We start from the raw sequence: 12,117 nt of genomic DNA on the forward strand, positions 1-12,117 counted from the left end.
CCTAGGCCGCCCGCTTGAAGGACTACTACCTCCATACATGGGGCACGCGCACTAACCGATGCGCTACCAGCCCCCCAGATTATTTTAATTTTTCTATGAATCTGGTGTCCATTGAGGCCTAACACTACTTACATACTACCAATCATCCACTGCTTCTCCGCCCGGTTTCTACTAGCACTCCCTCCCTCTCATTTTCTTTTTCTATAACTCTCTCTCTTCCAGGATTAGTAGTGGCCCGATGCTGCTGGTCTGTGTGTTTCGATGGGCTACATTCCCAGACAGCAGATTGAGAGTATGGCAGGGCCTGGTGAGGAGGTTAGAGGGGGACACACAAGCTGGTTTTTGTGGCCCTTATGGTGCAGAATGATGTGTACATTGTACGGGTGAGAGGTTTGACTGGGACCAGACAACCCAGCCTAAAAATGCGTGTGATGGTCCTGTAAGGAGCTTTGGATGAAACTGTCTGCCAAATGGTACATCAATGTTACGTCCCAGGAACAGGCAGAGCTGTAATCCACCACTCAAACACGCCCTAAACTCAGCCAATGATCCAGTTATTACACATGAGGATATCATTTGTAAGCTGCAAGCAGCTGGGAGAGACCGAGAGCGCTGCAAAGCAGTGGGCTCTGAGAGATAACAGAGTCTAGACAGAATCACACACAACGAAGTGTGAGCACAAAAACACACAGGAGGCAAATTGCAAACTGTAATCTTCATTAAATTCATCCTGCCCTTCAGATGAAGATAAATCACACAGAAATGTCTGTTCATCAGAAGCATCATCTCTTGTGTGTTGTTTCTTACCTCAATCTGTTGTTTCTTACCTCAAGGAAGATGAATCAAAACAACAACTAAATAGGTATTTTATTACATCATGACGAAGCATAGGAGTAAGCAGCTGTGTCTGAACCCAGGGACTATATCCTTGGAAGGGCACATTTGAAGACCGACTGAGTCAGAGCATCTCGTCAGATGAAGCACCATTAAGTCATAGCAGCAGACAAAATTGTCCTTTGCTCGAACTGCAACTGACTGTGTCCTGCATTGTTGTGTTAGCATGCGAATGTTAGCGCTCTTTAGTTAGCTTGTAGCTTAACATTGCACATAAATTGACACAGAATGACCGTGATCTAAAGACACTTACTAACATCTAAATAAGCATTGAGTATGTTCTTCTTCTTTCCTCTAGTCTTTGACTGAAACAGCTTTATACACAAGGCCGTCCCCTCCATGTAAACATGATGTAAACACGGCTCTCACAACAACACAGCCAGCGGGACTCAAGCTTCTCACTCATTGTAGACAGTCATGACTCAGAGAGACATTTACAGACGATAGACTTGATTTCTGCTTTATTTATGTGTAAAATGTTGCACATTCCTCTTTAAAACAAACACTGCAATAATACAATCATTTAGTCAGTTATGGTAATATTTATCAGTCATCACTAGCTTGGTCTACATTTGCTGAAAATTCCCCATAACAAATGCTCTGTGTAAGAGGGACTAAAACTAATCCAAGTACTTGACTAAAGAACTTAATAAGATCAGCATTTTCACACTGCGCTGCAAAGTCGTCCAACACACACGGAACAGCACACACACATTAACTGTACACAGCAAACACACACAGTCTCTGGTGTAAGCAGTGGGCCTCTGTTGACATGTAATGGAGCCTTCCTAACGGGATTAAGGGGCAGACTGTGAAATGAGCTGAATGCGCCTGCTTGGTAAGAAGGCCCCCGAGGGCCGGCAGGAGAGACAGGATTAAATCACCGCTGTGTCTCTGCTCGCTGTGTGTCATCTCCATACTTTGTCATGCCACTTCCCCGTCACCTGATTCATTTTCATCTTATTGTTTCGCATCCAGCGGGCCGTCACGAAAAGGCAGGGGGCACAAAAATGAGCTGCAATGGACACATCTCAAAAAACCATTATCGAATTAGCTCGATGATCCCTCATTTGATGACGGCGCATCATATCACACTGTCGGGTGTGAACAATATCCTGCCTCAATCAATGGCAATGATGTCCATATGAGAAAAGATAAATCTGGGGCCCAGTAGCCTAGCAGTTAGTGCGCACGCCCCACATATAGAGGTCTTATTCCTCCAAACGAGCAGCCCGGGTCTGAATCCGACCTTTGGCTCCTTTCCCGCATGTCATTCCCCACGCTCTCTCTCTTTTTCTGACTCTAGCCACTGTCCCATTTCTAAATAAAGGCACAGCAATCTATTTCTTAATCCACTGAAGATAGTTGTTGATCAGCTAACTCTGCAGGGTTTGACATGTCAGAACCAAGTATCATTCCAACTCTATGAGCCTTCACTAAAACACCTCTAAAGTTCCAAAACATCCCGATCCCTACCTTGGCTCTCTCTCGTTGGTTCAGACCTTCAAATCCACCAACTCAACTTATTGAATTGACAAATAATGTGGAAACGGATTGGTCTGACTTTTCAAATCTGTCTGGTATTTCAATATTTATGCTCGTGTTGTCAAAAGCCGTTGCAACAGTAAGCCCCTGCATCGAAGCAAAAGAGCGTGAGGGTTTTTAAAAAGAAGTTTATTAACAAAAACAAAACACTGGGTCTCATTTGTTTTCAATTTAGGTTGCCTATACTGGCACTTAGACAGATTTTTTTTTTTTTTCTGTGCCACTGATTCGCTTTCTCCATCACAACAGATAACCTTAACTAGTGGTGTGCAAAACTGAACAAATTGCGAAACGTTTGAACATTAAGGGGGAGGTGTTATTATTCTTTCTTGTGTGTTACCACTCTCTCAACTGAGGGTAGCTGAAAACAGAAAAAAAGATCATTATGTTAATGTCCTGTACATATATATATCAGTGCTTTTTTATAACGATATGGACCTATGGGTCTGAAATAAAGTATAAAGTAAAGTATAATGCAAATTTAAAACATTGAATGTCTCGAGCAGGTAAAATGAGATAAAGAATACTGTTTAACTACTTCTGCATATGATCACTATTAATCAAAGACAGATATCTCTCCCTTCATTTCCCACTTTAAATCATTCTCAACTTTCCCTCATTAACTTCATACTTCCTCTTTTCCTGTACTCAGTGCACGGTCCATTTGCCCACATCTCTCTGCTTGTCATCTCTGTTTCTCAAACCTTTCACTCTCCCTCTGTCCTCTTCATTTTCTGCATCTGATTTCCTAAATCTCATTTGGTCTTTGTCCCTCTCCATCTATCCAACTCTGCTCTCTCAGATATGCTGAACTGTATTTTTGCGACATGTTTAAATCTGATTATGACTGCTTCCTTTTTTGTTGTTTCCCTCTGTTTTTGAGCGGCATGGTAAGTCATTTGTTTGCAGACTGGAACTCCTGAAGCTGTGATGAAATTAGAATTTCTCTCCTGTTTGTTACACCCTCCTGGTTTTGCTCATTTCTCTCAGTGTGTGTGTGTGTGCGTGGTTCTGCCTGCTGGCACAGCAGCAGCTAGTTACTGAGCGTGTCATCACAGCAAATTCTGCAAAGGGGAGAAGGATTCCCAGGGGAAGCTAGACGACTGTTACCAGGAACAAGTGGGGCGGCCTCGATACATCTCGCTTATGACTGGCAACAAAGCCATGTGTACTTAATAAATGCTGCAGTTTCCATCAACTAACATGTCGCAGATATTGTACTTAGATTGCTAATTAACATTTTTAAACATCTCAATGGTTTCTATTTTGCTCTAAAAGAGGCATTGCATATGTTTTATTTCTGTCTTTTTTTCATACAAATAACAGAGATTTAAACTTTTGGTATTGGGCTGTCTGTCAGTGGTTATTATTCCAACAGTACTTAAGTATATAACAGCCTCTAGGCCCCATAATGAAGTACATTGCTCTGTTTTGTGTGGACAAGCTTGACTGAGCTCTGACCTCCACCCAGTCCAACTAATTAGCGATGAACTGACACACTGACTGCCAGCCAGACTTTACCTCCAAACATCACCAAAGCTGTTGTTGCTGAATGAAAGTTAAAGCCTTCAGACAGGTTTTGATTCCTGAGCCCACTCTTTTTTTTATGGACGAGTTCCCCTGTTAGAGCTGCAGATAAATGCCCATAGCTGGAATGAGATGTTTAAAATTATACAGGGTGTCACCCAAAAACTACATATACACAGTATTATGGTCCACACATCCTCTTGTTCCCCCATGCCATGTTTTTAGGTGGCAACAAGCTTCACTTACAATCTTTCATCTACGACGATAGACCTAGGACTGTGTGAACATGGGATGACATTAACAGTGCATTAAAAAGGATATCTGTCTCTGCAGAGCATTTGCAACTGTTAGAAAAGCGAGGGGCAATCAGGAAAAGTTATTCTGTTTAATGGAGAAAATATAAAGCAACCATGAGGAGTTTTTGGCTGGTTTTAAAAACAGACTGCGATTAATCCTGATACCTCTATATGATCAACAACAGCAAACAAGACCATCCGCAAGAAGATTGTTTCTCTCTACAATTTTTTAAAAGCCTGTAACTGCAGCCACAGGGTCGATGTCAGCCGATGCGACTTAGACCATGCAATATCATGAGTTTTATTTGTATCTCGACTCTGTGATCTTAATCTTTACTTGCCAGGATGCAAAGCTTGACAACTCGTATTGTACTCAATGAGGCTCTGCTAATGAGCTAAAAGAAGAGAAAGTAATGCAGAGTAAATTCAGTATCTGTACTCTGTGAATCAGCTACTTCTTCCTTCTTAGAGTCAAAACTAATGAAAGAAGACATGGTCTGATTGATTTACATTTTTAACTTCATTGAAACCTGCCAAATCCAGTGAAAGCGAAGCCTCAAGTTACTGTTTGGTTGCACAAAAGACAACTCTTATTTTCATTCTGCATCTTTCTGGCTGGATTTGCTTTCCCTGGAGCATAAACCTGGCAGGTTCACCTCCTCACTAGCTCGCATTTCAGCGTAGCTAAGCCAGCTCAGTCACAGCGATCACAGTGGTAGCCAATCCACCTCTTCACTTTTTATTGCATGTGTGTGTGTGTGTGTCTCCGCTTTCCTGCTGGGCAGGAGTAATGGCAGCCAGTCAGTCAGAGATGTTACCCTGCATTTGTTTGACAGGTTCAGTGTTTGACAAAAAAAAGATAAGAGTGAATCAAATGTTCCCTGTTGAGATCAGACAGTGCAGTCTGTAGTCACCGATCCCAGGACGACTGACTGCTAGCATCAGGACAGGAGGAGAGTAAAAGCAAAGGAGGTAGAAAAAGGTGTAATTGAAAACACAAACCGAAAGAGGAAAACTGACAGGAATCTGAAAATACAGGAGGTCTTCAGGGAGAGGTTAGAAATCATTATTCTTGGCAGCAGATATAAAAAGCTTGTCAACAAATTTGTATTTTTCTCTTTTTATCACAACTCTTTATGTCTTCTGTCATTGCGTCCCCAAACTCACTTTTTCTTTGACCCTTTAAATCCTTCGCTCCGTTCCATCTCATCTCTGTATAATTCCCTCCCTTCCTACCGGCCTTTTCTTCTATCACCATCATTATCTCCGTTCCTCTCTGTCTTTCCTCCGCCGTCCCTGAATTTTCTGTTCCATTTCTGTCATTCTGCGTCTCTTTATCTTCCTCCCGCCGTCTCTCTCTACATCCACAGGGTGGTTTTGCCGCTGCGTTTATGCCTGCAGAGTCTGCAGCTTTTCTTTTAGTCCCTCTCATCTCATTATCCTACATTATAGGGCTCGGCTGGCTCCCCTGACCTTCTCCCTTCTCCGTGCAATCTGCCGTTCCTCGCTCAAATCGTCCCCTGTTGTTCCCGGTCCCTCTAGTCTTTTTTTTTTTAGTTTGCAGCATCACGGAGAGAGTTGTTTTTCCTCCTCACATGCATAATGTATGTGAGCCAGGAGAGGAAAACTTTCAACAACGGGGGTGTCGAAACCAGGGCACATTGAGAATAAAGTGTAAAGTCATTGACCAGGAGCCTGCTAATTTAAGAGGCTATCTTAATGAGCGAGTTAAAAGCACTTTGTTCGATAATTAAGCCGCTATTAAGTTTGATTCTCCAGTAAATAGCTCTTCTAATGAAAACATTGATGCTGGAGGCTCTGGACTGAAGAAGTAAATGTGTTTGGGCAAGGTGCAAGTCTTCCAGAAGTGGAGCAAAATGTCATTAAACGTGCACTTCAACAAACTCTCGACCAGTCTTATAGTAGAACATTTTCATTAAAATATGTTGTCAACAAAGCAAATCAACTGGTCATCTGGTTGAACAAATTTTACATGCACAGAGAGACGGTTTGAGCACAAGGAAGGAAAAGGTTCACGTTGAAATGGTTTCATATTTCTAAAAATAGTTTGTTGAATTTATCAGTGATGTCAGCACCGTCACATATTTCCAAAATGTTAACATGAATGCTCAATTCTGACGAGAGTGAGAGTCTGGGATGATGCTGCATTCTGAGCACTTTATTTGCCTCTTAACCGGAGATGCTTTGTAGAAATGATCCCATGTGTGCATACACTGGCTACACAAGCCCTCTCTTTATTCCTTGCAAACTGTTGTGCTCAGAATGGAGCAGAGATAAACTGAGTTTGCCAATCATTCAGGTCTGAGACCCTTTTAAAGTATTTTTAGTTTTATATTTCAGGAAATGGAAGTTTAGCACTCTTGATCAGATGAGTTCAGCCTTCTTCTTTTCCTTTAATATGCGGGCTGACAGCTGCCAAAGCACAATGCTGAACTTTCTGCTTAAACATTTCAAACAACAAAGCATACTGTAAACGATCACAGCTTTGGAGTCGTCATAATGCGGACTGTTTCATTTTTGATAGGGAAGATGTTGCTTCCTTTTGTTGCTAAGCTAGGCTGGTTGAGTTCAGGATCCGCTGTATTCCTGTGTGGCGATCAAGGCCACATTTACAAAAAAAAAAACATCAAATAAAGAAAGTTCAGCATTCAGATGACAACCACTGTGCACATGGCTCTGCAAAAACTACTGAAAAAGCTGCACTATACATGCCAGGCCAGTAGTTGGTGGTCTGACTCTGTAATGAAACAACACTTGAATGCACAAATACTGTTGCCTTCTACCGAGCGGTGAGGTGTAAACATACAAAAATAGCTAACCCACAAACATTTGTGTGGACGGAACACGAGGTGGGGTTGCTGCTCTAAGTCACCCTAAACAATAAAGCGAGCAAGTTTCAAGGAAAATGTCTGCTGGGAGTCATGCAAGTCGACATTTTCACAAACAGAACTCTGGAGTCCGCCATTGCTGTTGTAGTCCATTTACTCACGCATGGCTTTAGTCTGGAACTGTAATGACTGAATGTCGCCAGTTTGACACAACGATGGAGACAGTGTGTTTTCAGAAACCCAAAATGTCAAAACACAACAAAGGGTTACTGTTTTTAGCTACACTCGGCATGCAAAAAAGGCATAAAACAGCTCATGGACTGCACTTAAATAACGACTTTGCTGCCTTCAGACAAAAACACGAGCAGACTTTGAGAGCCTGGGGTGAAACTGCCGATGTTCTGATAAGTGAACCAGCAGATCTTTCTCCAAAACCAAATTCACAGAGGTTATTCATCTTTTATCTAACTGCCCGTAAGACAGTGAACGAGAATATTTCCCGAAATATCGGAGTGTTCTTTTAAATTGACACAAGGGTTACTGTGGTAGTTTCTCTGTTGTTTCATTGTTTCATTTATTTAATTGGGTCAACCATGAAGGAAAACTTGAATTGCAGCAGGAATGCAGCGATGGACACCTCTGTACTTCTGTTTCTTGGACATCAGAGTGCAACACTGCTTTTTTCCCCCGATCAATAATCATCCTTTTACATGCATCTCTGTACACAGGACACACTGCAACCATCCTCTGTGTTTCACCGTCCCATTTGTTTGTGTGAGAATCCAGAGACGTGTTTGTCAAGCCAAGAAAACTGTGACTTTGCCTTCTACGTTTCAGCGCTCAGGCAAACACAGCAGTGTGCTAATGAGGTGCAGGTAACTGCAGAACATCCTCCAGAAGAGACAAAGAGCCCCACATACGGAAAGAGCTGCAGGAGGGGAAAGAAATGCAGACAAAACTTTGGGTATGATTATATAGTTTTTTTTATGTTGGACCTGTTTTTCTGTGTTGCTTGTCTACTTTCTCTACAAGGCTGATGGCTGTGTAGGTTCTTTAATCACTGCACATAGAAGGGGAAAAGTTATCTTCAAGGTCGCCTTGATTGGAGGCTAACTAGCTCACGAGAAACAAGGCAGTGATTAAAGGCACAGAAAGGGAAAAGGACAAACAAGGATAGAGCTCCTGAGGAATAAAGGGGGAAGGCAGAGGAAAAGAAAGAAGGGATCAACACACCAAGGGGGTCCTTTAACTGGTTTGAGATTAAAGGAAGTAAAGGATTTAGGAGGTCAATGCAGGGACAAATCTAGTGAGGGAACTGAAGGCAAGAGGGACAAGTGAAGAGGGGAATACAGGATAGGAGACTGGGCAAGAAGTAGAAGATGAGGAAAGCACATGAAAGCAAATGGAAGAAAATGTTGGGGAGACGTTTGAGTTTCTTGAAAGAATCGAAAACCTAGTGCAGCAATCAGAGGAGAACAGGAGAGAGGGAAATGAATGGAAGATGGGGGGGATATATTGGAACGACTGAAATGCCTCTTAGCTAAAGGAAAAGACAGAAAAAGAGAAAGAGAGAAGAACAGGTGAGGAGACTCAAAATGAGACAAAAAGAGAAAGGGGGAGGCAATGAGAAGAAAAGAAGGGAATTTAGAAAAAAGCAGAGGCATGAGGACAAAAGAGATTAAACAAAAAAGAGAGGAGAAGGAGAGAGAAAGAAAAGGAGAGAGTCAAAGAAAAAGAGCTGGGGAGCGACAGAGAAGTAAACACGATCCATCACTGCTGACCAACACGTCCTCCTCCTGAATACTGATGCTAAACTTTAACTCCTCTCTGTTTTTTCTGTGTGCATCTGTTGCTCTGTCTGTACTTCCTCCTTGTATTTGGACTCGTATCTCGCTTCTCTTTCAATTCATGTCCTCCTTCGTCTTTATGTCTGACGAGTGTGTCTTCCTCAAAAGGCATCAAAGGACAAGAGAACTTCATGAGGTGGCCTTTGGATCCTTTTCCTGATCAGTTAGATCATTTCACACAACTTAGTAAACGTATAAAGCTGCTTTTTGTCTTTGCAATAATGTGTCTTTATCCTCATGCTTGTGTTTCAGCTCTCTTGCATTTATTTATTTTTTTGGCTGCCTTTGTTTCACCCATAAATCAATTCATCTTTGAAACTCTGTCAATGTATCACAGCCTGCTCTTTTGAAACCGTTGTTGACTTCTCTCTTCAGTGTTAATTTCCCTTTTATGTTGTCTGTCTCATCTACTTCCCTGTTTCATGTTGTCTCAGTATTCTCTAGTACTAATGTCTTTATTCAGCTCTGCTTCTTGACTCTAGTCTCCACCTGCCACACTCTCCCTTCTCTTATTCACAGCTCGTACCTCACCCTTCCTTTGCAGCTCATGTGTCCCCCCCCCCCCCCCCCCCCCCCGCACTCTCTCTTCTTGTCATTGTTTTTCTTTTCCATCAGTGCCAGGAGGGACGCTGTATCATATTCAAGCAGATAAAAAAAACACATTTTCCCAATGAAGCTGCCCAGAAACAATAATTTATCCTGCTGTTTTGTTGACAGGAGCAGATGAGGGGTTAAGTGCCTTGCTCAAGGACGCGTCCACTGGGAGTGAAGAATGAGTCTCGCTTGCTCTTTCAACCCCCTCGGCCATTCATCATCCTCATTCTCCACTCCCATCTCTTTATCTGTGAGCACCACCTTCACACACCCTCCACTCGTCGTCACTGTCCCGTCACAGCCGTTCCTCCACCCTCTCCTCTCCCTCCATCACCTCCGTGCTCCGTCTCCCTCCTTCCCAAACCAACCCCCTCCTTCTATAATCACTTGTGCAAGATCTGATGAATGACTGAGTTTGATTTGGGTGGGAGGGGGGGAGTTAAGGAAAAGAGTGACATTAACATTCACTTCAGCTCGTGTTGTTATTTGGAGTGATTTTAACAAAGTCCCGGTTCAGTATCAAAACGTAGAGCCATGGCAGGTAAAGTTAAACTGACTTTTTTTTAATGTAACATACATTTTAAGAGGGAGTGAACACTTTCTTTGAGGCTATAATATCATTTTACTAAGTAGCATGACTGATGCACGACTCAGATTAAAGAGAAAGATACCTGACACCTTCAGCAACGCACACACACACACACATACAGGTGAGTACTTACTTCCTGTCCAGAGAGGTAGTAGGCGGCCAGCAGTCCTCCTATGAAACGAATGTTGACCTCAAACACAGACACCTCGGCATTCTGGGAAAACAAAAGACCAACACATTAGACTGGCTAATTTATCAATGTGAATGCTCTTTTGGTTTTGTACCATTCAAATCCAAACATTAATCTGCGCCACTGTCAATCAATTTAAGGGTCTCTTTCCCTAAACTGTCTTTTCTTTTCCTCTTTGAGTCAGGACTATCTCTCATACGCTCCTCTGGGGGATTTGTGTACCACCAGCACAGATCGTGGTTTTGCTTCATCTCTTCTCCCACAGTGTTTGTATCAACGGGTTAGCAAAGCCGCCCAAAATATTCTAAAAATCCACGGGTGGAGAATGAAGATACATACATTTTTTAACAACTCAGACTCCCACACAGTGTACCCCATCATTAAAACATCGACTAGTCTGCTCTTCAGGAAAGCAACAGGGTGTTTGTTTTTATAGTGGAGTGAAGCAGTGCTGCCTTAAACCATGACAGCTTCTTAACACAGGCAAGAATGCTAAAAACCTTAAAATATTAACGTTGTTGACTAAGGGGGCTGTAATTGCTGGTCTGAGTTCACATTACAAAGCAGGTGGCAGTATGAGCATAGTTGGTTTGCAAATCCACCAAAAAGCAGAATGAAGAAGTAACAACCATGGCAACCATTCACCGACTGAGTCAATCCTCCTAATTTTTTATTTATACGACTCCAACAATGACCCTCTTCTTACTTCCACATGTACAGTGCAGCTCAGAGGATGAAACAACTGTGCTGCGCAGATATGACGGTTTATGACGTGACAGGAGCGGTTCAGAATTACGTCACATAATGGTCCACGTCCTTGTTTGAGCACGGATGTGTTCAAATCTCCCGCAGACCCTACTCAAGTACACATGAATCTAGCCTAAGACCACCTCTTCAAGCAGACTCGGGCAGGGTACCTGAGTACAGTACGTCTGTGTCCACACTGATCAAATTAACTGGCCTTTGGGACCCCGGTTCCCCTAATGTGAAACCATCCTAAGTCGACTACGTGTGGATAAACTCTGGACCGGGATTTGTGCAGATTACTTTGACTAACTAACTAACTAACTAAGCCCACAGCTGTCATCGCTGGATATCATTCTGTAGCTCAAGGTGCTTGAGGGATGGGGAGAGGTGACTCTGGTGTTCACTCAATGTCTCCTTGTTTGTAAAGAACCACTTCATTAGGGTTGAATCTTTAAACAATCCTCTTCTTTTTCCACTCTACTGCTTGTTTAGCAGCTTTCCAATAAACAAACAGTCTCTGTGAGCACTTGTACATTCATTTTCTGCAGACAGAAAAAAACAAAAATGCACATGACCATCACAGTTAGGGAATTCATGTGACAATATTTCACTGCTCTTTGATTGACAACTCCCTTGATGCCGTGGCAACAGTGAGGGAGTGAGAATACGACAATGTTCAAATGCTGAGGGCTACTTGCAAATTACTTTGCAACCTTGCACTGATATTTTCACTGCAGAAATGAAAACATTCAAGACTTGAGAACTTGCACATCTTGCTAAAGGTCAGTTGCAGTAACCTTGATTTAAAAGTGAATGCTCTCAAGAGGGAAAATTAAAGAGAACAAGAGGTGAAGAAGAACAGAAACAGTGTCTGAATTTTAAATATGGTTACTACTACTACAACAGCGAGGTAGAGGTCAGTGTCTTTAACAATCATATAGAGCTGCTGGGAAGCCTTTGTTGTGTAGAAGAACAGAGACCAGGACTACAATTTCTACCCGTGGGGATCGCAGCATCATCTCTAGGCATGGAGCGTTAA

General features: G+C 42.5%; 1 protein-coding gene across 1 annotated transcript in view; it reads right to left on the bottom strand.

Moving 5' to 3' along the window:
• man1a2 (mannosidase, alpha, class 1A, member 2) overlaps nt 1-12,117 on the bottom strand; it is a 135,752-nt gene that overhangs the window by 38,744 nt on the left and 84,891 nt on the right. Inside the window, exon 6 of the mRNA XM_061053579.1 lies at nt 10,275-10,355. Within this exon, the coding sequence (XP_060909562.1) occupies nt 10,275-10,355 (81 nt within the window). The remainder of the gene's footprint in view (nt 1-10,274; nt 10,356-12,117) is intronic.

Source organism: Labrus mixtus, chromosome 13 (genome assembly GCF_963584025.1).
Source record: "Labrus mixtus chromosome 13, fLabMix1.1, whole genome shotgun sequence".
In the NCBI taxonomy this organism is placed as follows: domain Eukaryota; kingdom Metazoa; phylum Chordata; class Actinopteri; order Labriformes; family Labridae; genus Labrus; species Labrus mixtus.